The sequence below is a fragment of the Elgaria multicarinata genome, chromosome 3 (assembly GCF_023053635.1).
Source record: "Elgaria multicarinata webbii isolate HBS135686 ecotype San Diego chromosome 3, rElgMul1.1.pri, whole genome shotgun sequence".
Classification (NCBI taxonomy): Eukaryota; Metazoa; Chordata; class Lepidosauria; order Squamata; family Anguidae; genus Elgaria; species Elgaria multicarinata.
This window is the reverse complement of record NC_086173.1, coordinates 62,424,792-62,443,247: the sequence shown is the minus strand read 5'-3', so window position 1 is coordinate 62,443,247 and position 18,456 is coordinate 62,424,792. Positions and strand designations below refer to the sequence as shown.

The 18,456-nt window shown below is 52.2% G+C and overlaps 1 protein-coding gene across 2 annotated transcripts in view; it reads right to left on the bottom strand.

Moving 5' to 3' along the window:
* The window catches only part of CAMSAP3 (calmodulin regulated spectrin associated protein family member 3), a 47,615-nt gene that overhangs the window by 14,431 nt on the left and 14,728 nt on the right, over window positions 1-18,456 (bottom strand). Inside the window, exons 2-8 of one of the 2 annotated variants that reach the window (XM_063120467.1) lie at window positions 14,323-14,588; window positions 7,754-7,888; window positions 6,635-6,733; window positions 4,872-4,919; window positions 1,843-1,981; window positions 1,590-1,729; window positions 603-696 (exon numbers count right to left, since the gene is read on the bottom strand). In XM_063120467.1, coding sequence (XP_062976537.1) covers window positions 603-696; window positions 1,590-1,729; window positions 1,843-1,981; window positions 4,872-4,919; window positions 6,635-6,733; window positions 7,754-7,888; window positions 14,323-14,588 — 921 coding nt within the window. The remainder of the gene's footprint in view (window positions 1-602; window positions 697-1,589; window positions 1,730-1,842; window positions 1,982-4,871; window positions 4,920-6,634; window positions 6,734-7,753; window positions 7,889-14,322; window positions 14,589-18,456) is intronic. The other variant, XM_063120468.1, reaches the window with a different exon arrangement.

The following is an 18,456-nucleotide window of genomic DNA, read 5'->3' as shown; positions in this document are numbered from 1 at the left end:
CCCACCACCACTCCAGTATCCGAAATACCTCAAAAATCCAAATTCTGAAGCATACAAATTAGGCGCCCTTGCTACATTGTCAGACTGGGGGCTTAACACACTTATTGGGAATTGTAAGTATGCATATATCTAACCCTGCTAATAAGGACGATATTAACATGGCCTCTACTCTAACTTTGCCATATTGCAAGACAGGAGTCCTATTCAGGGGTTCTCCCCTCGTGTAAGCTCTACCCACTTCACCCCCATCCTTGCCATTCGTATCCTCTCCACGTGGAGGGTGCCAGGGTGAGTATCCATGAAGGCTCCTCCCAAGATTTTGAAATCCTGAGTTTCCATGGTTCTAAAATCTCAGGACAGCCTCCAGGGATAGAGGCGGCTCTCCACTGCAGACCACGGGAGTAGAGCAAACACCTCACCTCCACTCCTCCTGCTCACGTGTAGAGCTTGCATGCAAGGAGAACACCTGAATAGGTCTAGGAAGAGCAAGGCAGCCACAGGAAGCCGGGACTGGAACCGTTCACTCATCCTGGAGTATTTGCGCTTCAAGCCAATGGCTACGACTCGGTCAGCTGGGGGGGGGGGGCGGGGGGGAACCATACCTTGAAGTCCGGGCAGCTCCTTTGGGCGCACAAAGTCTGGCTTAAGCACCTCAAAGCACCGGAACAACTCAGCCAGGAACACGCCAACATTGATCTGGGGAAGCAGAACAATCCATGACCAAAGGGGGAGGGAACAGAGTCTTCTTTCCCCCCTCCAAGCACCGGAATGGCCCTTCCCTTGGCCTGAGGTTGGGGTGGTCAGGAAAGACAGCGGCCTCTCCTCTAACACCTGCATAAACCTGAAGGCAGTATTGCCAGGACTGGAGCGAGTACACAGGATCAGGACGCCGTCCGAATGCCTAAGCCTCCGCCCCCACCGGCTAGCGTCATTCTGCCACCCACCACAGAAGGGCCCCATTGTCTCCGGAAGGCCAGCCTCTAATTAGTGAAGCTCATTAGGGCCAAGGCAGGCTGAGCGCCGGGACCACATGCTAATCCCTGCTTGCTCTGCACGAGCAGCCACACGGGACGGGGAGGCGGCCTTTCCACTCTGGGCCAGCCAAGGCTGCAGGATAGGAGGCCTTCCAGGTGGTGACTCTCCTGTGCCGCTAAGGCAGGGCTTCCCTTCCTGCAGCCAGGGCCTCCCCAGGGGCAGAAGCGCCCTGGCCAGGGACGGTCTCACCGGTGGCTTCTAAGCCTGTGATGGCTTTCTTAGAGCCTCAGGTCTTTACTTTGGTTTGACTCTGTGCTTTGAAACTTTAAAAAGTTTTACATTACGTCTTAGCATGCTTCTTATGCTTCCAATTGTGGCGAGTTGCCCAGAGAGCTTTGATGACTGGGTGGTTTAGAAACGGGATTCATACTGAAAACACAGAAGCTGCCTCGTCCTGAGTCAGACCCTTGGTCCATATAGTCGACACTGACTGGCAGCCAAGGCTCTCCAGGGCGGATTCTTTCCCCCCCAGCCCTGCCTGGAGAGGTTGGGGGCTGAACCTGGGACCCTCGGCCTGCCAAGCAGGCGCTCTCACCACCAGCCCCAGAACTCACCCTCAGAGCAGGTGGCATGTAGAGCAGGTCCTCCAGCGAGAGGAAGCAGGAGCCAGCCAAGTAGTCCGAAGAGAAGCCCTGGATAAGCTGCAGGTTGTACAGGCTGTCCGCCACGGACATCGTCTCCTTCAGGCACACATCTGCCGGGCAGGGGAAGGGCACGGCGGCAGTTAGCGGTGACAGGAGATCCACTCCCAGCCGCCATAGCCTCCAGGTGGCCACCCCCGTCCTTCCGCCCCAAGCCCCGACTCACCCTCAAGGCGTACAATCTGGGGGCAGTAGTAGTGGATGGTGGCAGCAATGGCGCCCCCGCTGGCGAGATCCTTCAAGCCGGTGATGGCAGGGAAGCAGGGCGTCTGTTTGGGCAGGGCCTTGTCCTTCCGGTAGCGGATCTGAGCAGAACAAAGTTGCAGGAAGAAGTTAAAACGACGACAGGCGCGAGCCCCGCACCAGGGTCTCCCCAAAGGACGGCACGGCGTCCTCCCTTGCCGTGACTCTGCGCCCTAAGCTCCTCTGCCCCAAAACCCAGTCTACTTCAGACTTTACCATGCAGCAGCCCTCAAACACTCCTCAGAGCGGGCACCCAGAGGGCTAAGGACTAGTGGCATTAGGCCCCTCCCCAAGCAAATGAACCACAACAAAAAAGGGTACACACAATACGGTACCCACCCCCAGACCAAGAGCAGAGTGCATGCTGGGAGGGAAACAAGGGTATAAAGCAGGGGAGAGGGCAAGCCAGAACCTGGGCAAAAGCCCTTTTCAAAGGCAGCCAAGGAGGAAAGCAGGACGGAGGTGAAGGAAGCAGCCAGAAGATGAATAGAAAAGGAGACACCTCTCCCTTCTACAGCCCCAAAGAGCAAGAGCCCCTCTTCCCTTTCCCACCACTGCTCCAAGAGAGGTCCGGGTCCCACACTCGGCCCAAGGGGCTGGAGCACCACAATGGCTGTGGGGGGATTCTAAAATGGGAAGATCTGCGCTGCTGGACGGGAGAGAAGGCAGAGGAGCTATCCGTCAAGCTTCCCCCTCTCGTCAGACAACCACCAGTTATCCTTTCCCACTCCAAACATGCTTGTCCTCACCCCAGGACACAGCAGACAAGACAAAGGCAGCCCCCACACCAGAGACAGAGACACAGAGCGGGGCAGGCGGTGCGGGGACAGTGTACGGGGCAAGGAGGGGGAGGGAGGAGGTGCACAGACAGAGACAGACAACCAGCAGGCCAGCAGAAGAAGAAGAAGAAGAAGAAAAATCAAACTAGGCAAAGGGGGCACCTCCATTCCTGCTGCAATGAGCTGGAGGGAGGATCAGAGGGAAGGGGACACCGCACTGTGCAGGGCAAAAGGACCGGCCACACACAGGAAGCGCTGGAGGCCAGACTCCTACCCGCCCCCGTCCCCCGCCCCACCCTGGCACCAATCCTGCTGAAGTCAGGAATTCAGCGTGCAAGCCCTGCCCTCCCCCTGCTGCTTAGACATCTGCCAGATAGGGAGAAGATGGGGAGAGACCCCCAACAAATAGAAGGAGAGGTGGTGTGGGGGTGGGGTCATCACCTGGCTAGAGAGGCCAAAACAGGTCAGCTCCTAACACTGCAGAGTGAGGGTTTGTGCCAGTGGCCACATCCACCTGCAGCTTCCCTTCCCAATCCATGGATATACTGAGCCATTCTGAAGAGAAACCTGGGTGGCTGCCCGCCTACACACAGTTAGGCCCTGGCTAGACCAGGCGATATCCCAGGGATCGCCCCAGGATCGTCCCTGTGTGTCCACATGACGCACAGGGGATCCCGGGAGCAGGGAGCAATGATCCCTCCCTTGGACCGGGATATCGGCATAGCCTTTTCCCCTGTTTTCCCCACAGTCTCGGGATGATCCCGAGACCACAGAACATATGGCTGATCGTCACGGCTCCTCAAGAGTAACTGCGAGTTGCCAGGAGCTCTGTGCCCATCAGGGGGGAGGTGGGGGGAGCGGGGATTTTTTTTTAAAAAAAAAAAATACTTACATTTTGCGATCGAGCGCTTGTGCGCTCCTTCTCCTTCAAAAAACAAAACCAAAATGGCGGCCGCGATGTCGCACGCCGTGTGTAGACAAGGGCGACGATCTCGAGGTCATAAAATCACGAGATCGTCGCCCTGCAAACCCCTCGTCTAGCCATGGCCTTAGCCCTGACAAACAGGGTGTCTACTGGAAAGGGAAATGCAACCTGAGATTTCTGTGGGCTCTGGAAAGACAAGGAGCCAATGTGGTGTGTAGTGGTGAGCGGCATGTTTTTTTTAAAACCCAAAATAAAAGCACTTATTTGCAGACGCTTAATAATATTGGGCAGGGGAATAAACCACAGACCACACTGGAGAGCCAGTGTGATATAGTGGTTTGAGCGTTGGTTCTAGTCCCCATTTTGCCATGGAAGCTCCCTGGGTGACTTTGGGCCAGTCACTGACTCTCAGCCTAACCTATTTCACAGGGTTGTTGTGAGGATAAAATGAAGAGGAGGAGGACTGTGTATACTGCCTTGGGCTTCTCGCAAGAGGAAAAGGCAGGATATAAATGTAATAATGAAATATATAATAAAATAATAAAAGGGACACAAGGCTGATTGACCCAGTTTGCATGACCAAGGCGCCCCAGCATGGCTTAGTTAAGCCACATTGAGCTGCAATGCATGCCAGGCAGAATCCACAAATTCAACACCTGGCTGCAGCTTGTAGTGTCATGTGAACCTGGGCAGTATCGGTTGTGCAAGGGCTAAACAACCCTCTCATAACCCAACCACAGACCATGGGTTATGTGAGGGTTGTTTGACCTTCACACAACCCTCACCTCAAGGGTTCGCACACATGAGAAGCTACGGCCAGGTGCTGAATATCCAAAATGCCCGCTGGCACACACCGCAGCCCTGCTGGACTGTTCAATCCTGCAAACCAGCCCACTATCTATGCTCAGACTCTTTCAGGGATAGAGGAACTATATGAGGCTAACTCCCAATAGATTTCGGCAAGGGGCAGGTCTCTTGCATCGTGAACGTTTGGAGCCGCTAGAGACAGCTGCCAGTTGCTCCGAACGTGGGGAAACGGGCCCTGACAAATGTCAGCATGGTGCGGGAGGGGTGGGGGTGGGGTGGGGAGCTCGCCTCTTGAAGCCCCAAGCAAGTTGGTAGCGTGTGGGGTGGAGGCAGGCCCATTGCAGCAGGAACAGCCAGAAGTTCTAGAACAGCAACCCAAGTGGATGGCAAGGCGGTGCAGGTGGGCGGGCGGGCGAGCGCGCGCGCCGACGGATACATTACCACAGGAGGCTTATTCCCCGACTCCTTCAAACAAAAAGCGATGGCATGCTGGATGCAGTAGCAAAGAAAAGAGAGAGCCTGATCAATGCACCCGCAAGGAGGGAGGGAGGAGGGAAGGGTTGCTGCCTTGCAAGACTGGGGAGGGGGGGCGGGATGCTCTAAGGGGGGCCTGGCTTAGGCCTAACGTCCTGCCTAGATGGATGCCTCCCAGCATGCACTTGGAATCCTGAGGCCCTGCCCTTTCTGCAGCGTCCCACACGCTCCTGGACACTTCTGACGCTGCATTCTATCCAGACCTTTTGGTCCAAAGCATCCTCCGGTCACATCCTTGGCTGCACCAAGTAGAGCAGGGCAGCAAGCAAAGGTGTGGAGAGGGGGGCAGGCAGAAGGCAACAACAAAAATGCGGGGGGGGAGATAAAGGCATGTCATATAACTAGCATGCTGTTCCTACTTGGCAGCTCCAGGCATGAGCCGCCCTGCTCTGGCTGTCTCTTAACCCCTCCGTACAAGTGACACGAGGGGGCTTCTTGTTGAACTCTGGAGGGAGGCTCTGTTGCCTGTCCATTAGACCCCAAGCACCTGCAACCCCAAGGAGGCCATTTTATCTGGGGCAGGAAGAAAAGACACACGAACCCCACCCCCCAAAACACACACACACACACACAACTAGTAAGCTGCCCCTCAAGGGTCCCCACAGGAGGAGACGTGGAGCTAAGAGAGACCAAAGCAGGTACAGATGGTGGGGAGAAGGGAGATGAGAACAAAGGATGCTGGGATATACCAGCATCCCAGCAGCTGGTGTCTCAGACAGGAACACTCCTACTGCCCCAGGAGAGGCGGGGGGCCCTCTGCTCTCACAGTTCAGTGCCCATCCCCACAAGGAGAAGAGCAACGCAGCCACCGGAACTGCATTCTCAAGGGAAGCCCTCCCTGCAAGACACAAGCACCTCTGCTCCAAGGTCCTAAACCCCCAGCATCCTTTGCTCTGGGTCCCCCTGGCATGCAGCACAGGAGCCGAGGCAGCAGGGAGATAATAAGTAAAACCACCCACTTACAGGAACCAGTTTCCAGTACCACCTTGTGGGACACTGAAGCAGAGGAAGGAGAGAGAGAGAGAGGAGGCCATGGGGTGGCGAAGAGGAAAGAGATGCAGAAAAAGACAAGCTCCGTCACAATACCACACCTTGACTGCATTGCACCCACAGCACAGGCAGCCAGACAGGCAGCCTGGCAGGGATGAGGCCATCGGAGAGGGCATGGCTTCCCAGGCAGGCACCACCCCCATCCAGCCCCACTCCCCAAGTGTTCAACAGCTCCGGCCTGGTAGAGCCAGCCGGCCGGCCGGCCCCACAGGACAGCTTTGGGGAGAAGTAAATGGCCGCCGGTTCCCCAGGAAAACAAATGAGCAAGGGGAGGACGAAGCAGACCAAGGCCACCTCACAGCATGAGGGTAGCACAGCAGGGTTAAAAGGGAGAGGGGAGTCCCCAACCCTGCGGCGGAGGGGGCAGGAGGGAGGAAGCACATTTTGCCCTCTAAGGCAGGAGGGGCTGGGGAGGGTGCGGCTCATATGCAGAACAAAGCCAATGTGGAACAAGCCACCCTTTTCTCTTTGCTCCACCACGCTTTGACATATGGGGTAGGGTCCACAGACCAACTACCAACCCCCTCCCCCCCCCCCAGTTATGTCACGGCCCAGATACTAGTCCCAACACCCCACCCAGCTTCATTCAGAAGGAAGCTGGAACAGCAAGGCACACACACCTTGGGACCACTGTTGGAGGCCGGGGTCTGGCCATCGGAACCAGGAGCCGTCCGCTGAGAACATTCCTGCTCCGTGCTTTGCTGAATCTTGTGGATGATCTGCAGGGAGGCAACCAGGAGCATGCTGTGAATAAGCCACACCGCTTCAGGCCCCACAAACCCCTGCGGTGCGGAAGCGCTCCTATGTCCTCCCCCTTCCACTCGCCTCCCAAACAGGAAACAGGATGTGTGTGTCTCCCCAAAACATGGATGCCGAGCTGATCGCAATCCAAAATAGGGTCAAGAAATCGGAGCAGGGGCCCAGCGACAAGAGCCCCCTGGACCTGCTCCCCGTCTTCACCATTGCAAACGGAAAAGAGCCCACAGTAGATGCCACTGCTTACTTGTTCACTGCCTCTCGGCCTGTCAAGCAAGCAAGTAGTACGAATGACGGGGAAGAGGAAGAGGAGCAAGAGGAGCTGGAGACAATGGCGGTGAGACATTAAGCTCACTGAGGGGAGGGAGCCCATTGAGGGTGTTTTGCCCAATGGCCCTCAAAAGCCTGGAGCTGGCACTCAATACATATATCTTACAATGGCGGAATGTAGAATCTACTCCGCTCTTAACTACATGGACACTGCAGTGTCTGTGTCTGTGTGTCCGTGTCTATATATTTATATATATACACACACACACACCATTTTTCCCATGAGATTATATTCAAAGCGGCCAACAGAATTACATTTTTCCCTTGCCCCTACCCTGTTGATTGAGGCTGATTTGCAGCAACTTCATCACTATCCGCCTCTATCCCCCAAAGGGCTCACAATCCAAGTAACCCATCACAACCACCCAACCAGCCTCATGTCTTGCACACCACAGGGCCCGGACTGACTAGAGATACCGGGGCTCAAAATCCCATTTGGCCATGAAGCTCAGTGGGTGTCTCAGCCAAAGTGCTCTCGCAAGGCTGGCGGGTGGAACAAATGGGATAACCCGAAGTGTGCTACGCTGAGCTCCTCCGAACGAAGAATTAGAATGTAAGCCTATGCGGCAGGGTCTTGCTATTATAATAATAATAATAATAATAATAATAATAATAATTAAACACACACGCAATAAGTAAATACATAATCGTACCATGTCAATCCAGTGCAGAAGCTTCTGGTCCCAGGAGATGGCAGCTGGATCAGTACCCGGTGCAGCATTCAATGAGCTGGTGGCTTCCAATGCAAATGCTGTCATCAGAGAGTCAATCAGTGCCAAGTGGGCACCCTGTAAGTGTGGCAGGGAAGAGAGAAGAGACGAGGCAAGTCAGAGGATGGGCACTAGCCACAAGGGTATCCTTGCTCCACAAATGGGGTGTTTTTTTAAATAACTTTTTATTTGTTTTTAAAATTAAAAGTATGCAATAATCACAACACATCAACTCATTACCCTACAATAATAACCAATAAAGAACAAAGAAAAAAACTGCTTAATACAATAATCTAATAATAGTAATAACCATCATAATAATAATCATAATAACCATATTAAAAATGATAATAATAAGTGCAACCCACCCCCTGGGACCATTATTCTCCACTCCAAAATTGTAACACATCTTGTGACGGTTTACACCCTTTCCCTTTTCCTAATACAAATTTAACAATGCAATTGCCGTCATCAGAGAGTCGATCAGTGCCAAGTGGGCACCCTGTAAGTGTGGCAGGGAAGAGAGAAGAGACGGGGCAAGTCAGAGGATGGGAACTAGCCACAAGGGTATCCTTGCCCCACAAATGGGTTCTGGCACACATTTCAGCCCAACCACCACCAGGGTCTGAAATACCAAGGGAAGGGAGAATTGTCTGGCCGCTAATGCTGGGGCAGGTGGAAGCAAGCTTAACCTTCCATTAGGATGGATTTCCACATTGCATTTGGCTTATTTCTCTTGCCCTTCCCCAACATTCAGAGAAACACAGATCAGCTCTGTGTTTAGAGAGCAGGAGCCAGACCCCTGGGCGTATGCAGGTCTTCCCAGTGCAATAACAGGCAAGACAGAGCGTTGCAGGAGCAGGCTGTGAGGACACCGACATGGGCGAGGGTGAATGAGCCAGAGTGATCGGTGCGGTTGCCATCAGGTGCAAGTTTGGAGCAGGAAAGAGGAAATAAAAGAAATCCCCGAGGCTGGAAGCCTTGGGAAGATCATGGTGACATCAGGATCCTCCTTTTGCCTGACTTAGCAAGTTCAGTCCCACCTTAACTCAGTCTTATGCCACAGGAGAGCTGGATTAGTTTTCTTAAGCTTTTAATGCTGTTAAGATGAACCCAGATGAGAGCAGCCTGGGGGTGCAGATATCGGGCAATCTTTATTGCCAGGCTCGGCAAAATGTATGCAGTCTGCCTGCCTCCCCACCACAACACACACACACACACACACACACACACACACCAAATTCTGCAAATAAGGTATCTTGGTGCCAGACTCCAGATAGTCAAGCCTCTGCAGCTCCTGGGCAAACCTAGCCTGCAAAGGGAGGTAAGACCCTGGCGCAGCCCCTGCCCACATTGTCAAAGGCTGTCTGGTAAATGGAAGAGAGTGCTTCTCTCTCTTAGGAGGGCAATCCCATTTGCTGCCCACAGTGATCCCTCCAGGTTCAGTTTCTTGATTAGTTGTAGCCATTAAAATATCCATTCCAGCAGCACACACAATATGGGGAGCGGCAAAGGAAGCACAGCTTCCCTTCCACCAAACCTGCACACAGAGAATCTGCTGAGAGGAACATTCGCTCAGGAGGCCCAAAAGGTGCCTATGCAAAGATGAGACCATCTCACACTGATTTCCCCCTGCTGATGCCTTCCAGTTGTGTTGGGCTGCAAGTCTCATCATTCCCAGTCAGCATGGTCAACACATGTGGAGGACACTACGCTGAGGAAGGCTGACCTAACCCAAGAGATTTGAGCAGGGTCTCCTCAACGTAACACTGATCTAAACTTTAGCCCTTTCCCACCACTTCCCATGGATGCATCAAGCCGGAGTGAACAACTCGTGGCCCTTCAGATGTTGCTGGACTGCAACTTCTATCATCCATTACTGACCATGCTGTCTGGGGCTGATAGGAGTTGCAGTCCAACAATTATTATTATTATTATTTATTTATTTATTTATTTATTTATTTATTTATTTATTTATATAGCACCATCAATGTACATGGTGCTGTACAGAGTAAAACAGTAAATAGCAAGACCCTGCCGCATAGGCTTACAATCTAATAAAATCATAGTAAAACAATAAGGAGGGGAAGAGAATGCAAACAGGTACAGGGTAGGGTAAGGGTAAGCAGGCACAGGGTAGGGAAAAACTAACAACATCTGGAGGGCCACAAGTTGCCCACCCTGGTACAGAGGAAAGTCATGAGCCCTGAAGAACAGCATGTAGCAGCACTGGAGGGTTTTCTACCAGCAGTAGAAACAAAAATGGAGCAACCAAGAAAAGATTGTGTTTCTTCTCTCTCTCTCCTTTCCCTCAGGCCAAGCTCATCCCACACTCACATCAAGATTCAGTTTACACCATCAGCAGAATTCAAGTAGTAATGCTCTATGAGATGGAGGTTCATGGATGCTCTCTGACAAGAAAAGCTCCATGCATGTAGAGGGGGATGCAGGGAGAGACAAGGCTGAATTCCCCCTGATATGCTCATTTTCCACACACAGGGAGTATGGAGGCTGTATTCAAGGAATATACGCTTTACTATTTTATTCTGCTAACAGTATAAATTGGTGTATCTTACAATAGTTTTGCTGAAACCAAAGGACAAGTGCTGGGAGGTCAGTTCACACCTGTAAACTGGGATGAATACAGCCCTTAATCAAAGTCCCAGGACTAATTTATGACCAAAACAAATAAGATTGGCAACTTCCAAAGAGCTGAAGAAGAGGGCATTTTCAGCGACACGGTGGTGTGTTGGGCAGGGAGGTTTACAAAACACCGCCCAGCACACCACAAAGGGGGTAAAAATCAGGGCTCTCCTGATCCTGAGCTGAACAGCCCCAATTGAACGAAGCTAACTGAGTCGCGGCCTCAAGGAGCTCTCCTGGAGACTGTGGCTCAGCTGGAAGCCGCTCTCTCACTCCCTCTCTTACCTCTGAAAGGGGGGGTGAGGGGAAAGGGCTCCACAGAACTGAATGGAGAGGCCTAATGGGCCAAATTCAGCCACAGGCCAGAGATTCCCCATCCATGCGCTGGAGCAGGCAGCCTCACCGAGTGCCTGACATAAACTGGGCCTTGCAAAGCAGAGGCAGCAAGACCAGCAGGCAGGCCAGACATAGAACTCTCGGTACTTTTGCACCACACCCAGGCTTTCCTGGCAGCCGGATCTTCCACAGCGCAACACAAGGAACTGCAGCAGTGAAAAAGGTGTTGACGAAGCCGAGAATCAAGATTGGGAGGTTGTTAATGTGGAACTCATATTCTAGAGAGGAGGGGGGGGCGGGAATGGCTGAACAAGGGACACGCCAAGCCTGAAGGAAAACCCTGAAAACAGGTCTCCTGCCATCTTAGAACAGGGCTATCCCTCACACACATCAAGATGGAGGGTGCAGAAGTCCTCCCTCTACAAAACCCAGTTCCCCTGGCTTCAGAGGTGGGCCTGCTCCCACCAGGAAACAGGTGTAACCCCTAGCTGCATGGACCTGATCAGTACACAAAGACTGTGTCAGACAAGGCCAGGGGAGTAGGAGAACAGCCACCGCTCAGCTCTGACTGATGTCTGCTTTCCAATATCATTGCTGGCAGCAAGCCAACATGGCTGCCGCTACAAACTCCCTCCACAGAGCAACTAATCCACAGCTTTACTCTCCCATCCTTGGAGTTGGGGTGTGTGTGTGTGTGTGTGTGTGTGTGTGTGTGTGTGTGTGTGTGTTGGAAATCCAGCTGCACTCTCTCCCCACTGCTCCTTCCCTGCCCCAACTGCCCCTCTATACTGTCTAAGCATTCTGCCCCACGGAAGGCCCATCCTATTTTGTGGGGCTGGGAGGAAGCCTCCGAAAGTTTCATCCGATTCAGAAGTCTCAATCAATTTTCCCCATCCCCCAACATAAAACCCTTCCTTTCCAGCTTCTTCAGCTGACAGTAATTCACAACAGAACAAGTAGCGAAGGAGAAAGGACATCCCTCAATTGGGAGAATTGGTGCTCCGAACCCTCCTTCCAGCCTCGACAGAAGTCGCCAAAGCAAAATTAATAGCAGTCGGAGAGACCCGCTCAGCACCGACAAATCCTGGCAGGCACCTGCTGGCAGAGCTGCACCAGCTGGGATTCCCCCTCGCTGCTGCCTCCCACTACACACACACACACACACACACACAAGCGCGAGCATCAGGCAGAAGCTCTAAAATCATTGGGCCATGGGAGTAGAAAGCAGAGCGCGCCAGCCCTATCTTCAGAGGTTGTTAACAATTCACACACCCTTCCTGGCACTAGCCAGAGCATTTGGGAGAAGCAGCCGCTCTGGCTCAATGTAGCACCCCTATGCTCCTTGGGGCGGCCGCCCACTAACACTGACAGACCCCGCCACAGAAGGGAATGCTTCCCACCTGCAGTATTGCCAGCTTATTTGGAATCCACACCTTAAAATTCTTGTTTTTTAAACTCTCAAACATTGAAGAGGGGCAGACAAACCCCAACCCTGGTCCCTTTCTCAAGCACAGCTGCCTCCCTTCAATGTTCTCTTCTCCCCATCTGCTTTCAGGCAAATAACAAAACAAAACCCTCAGCCTTCTCCACTCCATTCCATTCCATCTCCAGCAGTGGCACTACCTGCAATCCACATGGATAAATTTGGGAGTGGGGAGAAAAGCCCCTCTCCTGCTACTATAGGTTCTTTTAAAGGAGGGATACACAGCAAGGACTCTTGTTGGCCCCTGCTTGGACATCACCAGCAGCAAGGCAAAACACAAGAACACCCTGTCTTCTCTAGCACAACCTTATAATGCCCTCCTAACGTTTTGGACTACAACTCCTATCAGTCCTGCCACAATGGCCAGGCTGGTTGGGGCAGATGGACATTGTAGTCCAAAATATCTGGGGCGCACCATGTTGGGAAATGCTGCTCTAGTGCATTCTCCCACTCATGCTCTTGCTTTAGACTTGCCAGCTACAGAAGGAACTGCTGCTCTGACACCCAAGATAAAGAAATCCTGAATGTTCATGTACTTTGGTTTAAACAAAAGACTTTGTTATGAGGCCCTTAATTTCTCCATACATGAGCAAGAACTCATGCACAAGAAATGCCTGCACTCGCAGCACCAGCCATCTAACCTGCAGTACATCATGACCCAACTTAGGTCCATTGGAAAGGTTAGTGCATCAACAGGCTCCTCTCTCCCCAACAGGTAACCTAAGCCCTGGGAAAAAGCTATTCCTGGGATGGCTTTAGCCACACCTCAGCCCTCCCCACCCACGAAGAGATGAGGAAAGGGGTTCCCACGGGGTGGCTGGGATCTAAGCTTGTAAAGGCCACACCCTGAAGCTGCGGCGCCACATGGGACACTCCTACTATTAACAGAAAGCGAGAGACAGGCAGGCAGGAAGGGCTGGAGGGAGGTTTGGGGATTTGTCTGTCACCGTTAAGGCCTTCACCCGGCCCCCTTGCACAGGGAAGTGTCGTCTCTACACCAGGCCATCAACAGCTCCTTTTAGACTGGCCACCTCCCCATCTACCATGGATCTCATAGACTGCCTTCTAGGGAAAGTGGGGGCGGGGGAAGAGTCCTTTCACTAAAAAATAAATAAATCTCCTTTCCTCAAATTGCACTGAACACATGCCCAGAACAGCCAACATTTCTCTCATTAGAGAAGTACCAGCAACTAATGCAATGGGTGGGTGGGGCTTCCCACACCCACATCAGCACCTCACATTACCCAGGCATTATCGCAGCCATTTAGGGCAACCCTATTCCCAAACATAAGGCATCCATTTAGTAGACTAATTTCTAATATAGCCTCCTGCAAGTGCAGCTTCTCCCATCAGAGTGTTGCAGTAGCAGAGAAGGCCGTATATATTGGACACAGCTCTCATCCAGGATTCTCAAAGGAACCAAAGTCCTTCATCTTGAGCCATCCTAAAGCATGCATCATTCTTGGGCAACCCAACATACCGCATTGAATGTATGTATTTTACCCATTTATAGACCACTTGACTATATATATATATATATATATATATATATATATATATATATATATCCTCAATGTGGTTTACAACATAAAAATTGTAGGGCCATGGTTCAATGGTATGGAACCTGCTTTGCATACAGAAGCCCCAGGTTCAATCCCCAGAATCTCCAGGTGAGGCTAGAAAAACTCTTGCCAGAAAGCCTGCAAAGCTGCTGCCAGCCCGTGTTGACAATACTGAGCTAAATGGACCAATGATCAGACTCCGTATCAGACAGCTTCCTATGTTCCTAAGTTTAAAATATAAAATGTCCACAGATAAAACATTTAAGAACAGGGTATAGGAGGTTTCCTTTTAAAACACTTTTTTAAAAAAATCAAATAAAACATGTAAAATATAGCAGAATGTTCCTGCCAAGGCATTCTGAGAAAATGACTACTGAGCACCCGGCCTCCCTTATTCATTGCTGCTGATGAACTGGAGAGCTTCTCCATCTACCCCGCCGCCGCCGCCGCCGCCTCCCTGGGATCGTGGGGCCTGCTTGCAGACTCACCAGCCGGATTGGTTTGTGGTGCAGGTCAGCCTCCTTGACAGGCTTCTCTTGGAAGGTGGGCACCAAGCCACGGTGGGTCAGCAGCTGCAGCAAGGCCGCATTCTCCTTGGGGGACGGGGTGCCATCAGGGCCTGGGGGCAGGGCCTGGCGCCAGGCACGGCAGTAGATGTCCGAGGAGAGCAGCAGGCGGATGAGGGGGGGCTTCATGTGCTCCTGTTCATACTGGTCCGTATAGAAGGGCTCACGCAGCTCAGCAGGAACGTGCTCTGGAAGACAAGACAGACATGCTATTTCTTGCACCCATTCTGCTTCCCTAAAATATACCGCAGCTATGTAGCTCTGCCCTCTGTGCTGCAAAGCACAGAGCTTCCTATGTCACGTCAACGAGGTATGGCCTGGGGCTAAGAGTTGGATTTGGATGCATGAACCACCACCACTCCCCGCCCCAGGTTCAAATCCCCACTCAGCCACAAAGCTCAATAGGAGGGGGCCTGGGGGAAGCCACCAGTTCTCAGTCTAACCATACCACACTAGACTGTTGTGAGAATAAAATGAGATAGCCCCATGGACATTGCGCCCCAGTTTCCCTCAAAGGAGAAGGGGGTACCTGTGCAATGAAAATTAACCTGTACCAAGAAAAGAAGTACTGCAGATATCATGGCCTTTCCCTCCTCCAGGGCCCTTCAACGTCTACCTCCCTTTCATCTTCCCATTGCCACAGACCCATTCCCTGGAGGATTGCCCGGATGAGGGCTTGTTCATGCCCCAGTCACACAAGATGAAGGGGGCCCTGCACAGCCTTCAAGCTGGGAGATCCTTAATGATACTAGAGACTGGTCTCCTTACTCCTCTGAGCAGGAATCAGACAAATCCTGCTCAAAGCTGCACTGGAGTGGATGTATGGAGCCACCAGCCATGAAGGGCTCTTGGGGCCCAAGTGTCATGAGGGAGCTCACGGGTGCCGCTGTTTGGCCCACCCGCCCAGTCAGTTGTGGGATTATGGCAGCAGCTGGGATGAAATCATCTGGGATGGGCATTTTGCAGGAAAGCATGGTGACTGGCTTCCTCCTAGTCCCCTGCTTGAGAGATGGCAGTGGATCTGGGGGAGCCAAAACATACTGCGCAGATTCATTGTGATGCCACTACCAGCCCATCCAAGAGACCGACAGCGACCTAGAAAGAACATCCTCAAGGACCTCGGAACCCTGGCCAAGTACTCTTTTCCCAGACCTCTTCCTGCGGGCGGAGGAGAAAAAGAGGGACACAGCATGGCTCTGTCACAGCCAGGGACAAGAACAAACAATTGCTCAGGTTGACCATCGATATCACCAGTCAGCATCTTAGACTAGAAGAGAGGCTGCAAGAGAGAGGCTAATCTCTGCTTGCCCTCATCACCAGAGGCTTCCTGCATTTTAAAGCATTTCCACATGCACACCTGGATTTAGCAACACCTGTGATTTGGAGATGAGGGGATTCCCCCATCCTACACCTGCAGAAGCCCTGTCTTATTCGGCACATTCCTCCTACAGTGAGAGGAAAAGAAGACAAGAAGCAATAAGGACAGGGATTTAGCTAGGCCGGCTGCCAACGACGCACAGTCGGGCATCAGACGAGACCAGAGTACTTCAAACTGAGTTACAGGCACACAGGACAGAACGCAAAGGCTTCTGCTATGCATCACGTGGGAGCTAACACACAAACATGGCCCACTAAGCAAGCACTGTGCAGACAGACAGCTTAGGGGCAGCCACTGCCAGAGTTGGCATCCAGCCATAAGAGAAAGAACTCAAAATTATCTGCTCTGGCAGCATGATTAACATCAGCAGCCCAAGACACAGCCACCCGCTTTGGACATTGGGCAGAAAGGGGCTCCAGAGCTTTGCCATCACTATCTCAAGGGGCAGCAGAGGGAGAGGGGCTGAGAATCCTGTGTGCAACTGTAAGAGGAGTTGCAAGAGGAGAACAACGTTTAATGGGTTAGACTGGAAATCAGGCCTTCTACATTTCATCTTTTGTTTTGAAAAAAGAAAGAAAGTGGGGCAAGCCTTTTCCAACCTTATACCCTACAGATGTGTTGGACTACAACTCCCAGATGCCCCAGCCAAGTTGGGGAAGGCTGGAGCAGGGTTTCACAGGAACTGGGAAGCAGGCCTCCCACAGGCTCACAAATAAGTGATAGAAGCCCCGACATCTCCTTCCTCTTTGGGAAACTGTGAGCTCCGTTCCTCCCACTGGGTCTCTGGAACTCTGGACTGTGAATGGCAGGAATAAGGAAAGCAAGACATACTCAGCTCCCAACAGAAAGGGAATGCCAGGACTAAAATGCACACGCTCTACTGGCCATTTCCTCAAGCGGCGAGGCCACGAGACTCAAGATCTACTCTACGTGTCAGCTCCTGCTAGTGAGTTGGCTGGGAGGGACAGGACATTCCTGAGAGGGAGAGAGCGCGCAAGAGGAACAGGTGGAACAGCTTCACCAGCTGATTCAGCATCACCTGATCACAACCACAAGTGCACGAGACCAGACTTGTGGCTACAATCCCAGCTCCTTCCCACCCCATGGCTCAGGGCCCAAACAAACCCATCCACCCATCCTGGCAGAGAGCCCATCACACCCACCTCCAAGTCCACAGGGCATCCAACACTGAGAACGTACTACTTGGGGGGTGGAGGACAGACACAGAAGGCCTAAGTGATCCTTACATTGAGAACACAGCAGCTCCCATTCCCTCCCAAGCTCAGCATCAGCCAGCTATTACTGAGAAATACGGGCAGAGCAAGCATTAAGCCAGGCATGGAATAACAGGGGCCCCAGCCAAGACTGAGCTGAAGCCTCTCCCCACAAAGAACATCCTCAAGCAGACCCTTCCCGGGGCAAGCACAAAGTAGACCCAGTATGAGCCTTCCCCAACCTGGCGCCCTCTGGATGTTTTGAAGTGCAACTCCCATCATTCCCAGCCAGCAGCAGCCATGCTGGCCAGAAATGATAGGAGATGTAGTCCACCACATCTGGAGGGCACCAGCTTGGGGAAGCATGGCCTACATCAAGCAACACAGATTGCAGAAGAGTGCAGAGAGGCTAATTGGGAGATGAATGGCTACACGGAATACCCTGGCAGGTGCCCTGCCTCACTCTATGCACCAAACATTTCTCAGGAGCACCACGGCTGCTAATACCTACTTATGCTCCCAACTAAGTCAAGACGAGCACTGTGCTCTGCACAGGGAGCAAACCCATTAAGGCAAACTAACAATGCAGCTCCAAGCATTATCAAGGCAACACATTTAACGTTGTGGCAAGCTAGGACTGGAGCAGTGGAATGCAGAAACCCATCATATTCTGGGCCCATCTTTGCTATCTGCTCTCACCCGATTCCAAAGGAAGCATAACCCTCCTTCTCCCATACTAGAAGAAAGTGGGGGAAGGTGGCCTGTGAAAGCTGGTTCAGCCTCAGGGAGCTAATCCCATCGCCAGCCAAAGCTATTTATCTGGGCAGGCCAAACAGGAAAGTTCTTGGTATGGTATTGCTGCCAAGGCCTTGCCCTGAACTTCATTTTGCACTGATGCAAGTGGACAGAAATTACCTCTTTTATGCAGCCCAGGAAGTCCCAACGTGACTGATAGCCCGGGGTTGGAACCGTAGCTGCCCTTGCCGTGCTGGAGAGGGTACTCCAACAGATAACTGTGCCTTAGCTTGGACTCAACAAATGTTTGCTTATATCCCAGGGGGTGGGGGAGAAGCTTCTATAGAACCACCATGAATGACCCCACACACACCTCTTGCTCTCCCTCCAGGTTTTGCTAACAGCCCCTTCTGTCTCCTTCAAAAAGTGGCGGCACAAGCCACAGAGACTGGAGAGGAAGACTACTTTGAGATGGCAGGGTTTGAAACTGAACTTTCCTCAGCATTCCCTTTTCATTTACAGTTAACCAGCTCTGGATTAATCGTTGGCCCCATGCAGACAACACGCTAAACCATGCTGCTTAACCACAAAATGGTTAATGGAATGCATGCATTCCATTAACCATTTTGTGGTTAAGCAGCATGGTTTAGCGTGTTATGGGCCCATATTGTTACGAATGCTCTAATACAGGGGCCCAGGCATGTGGAAGCCCCACTACAGCATGTCTAC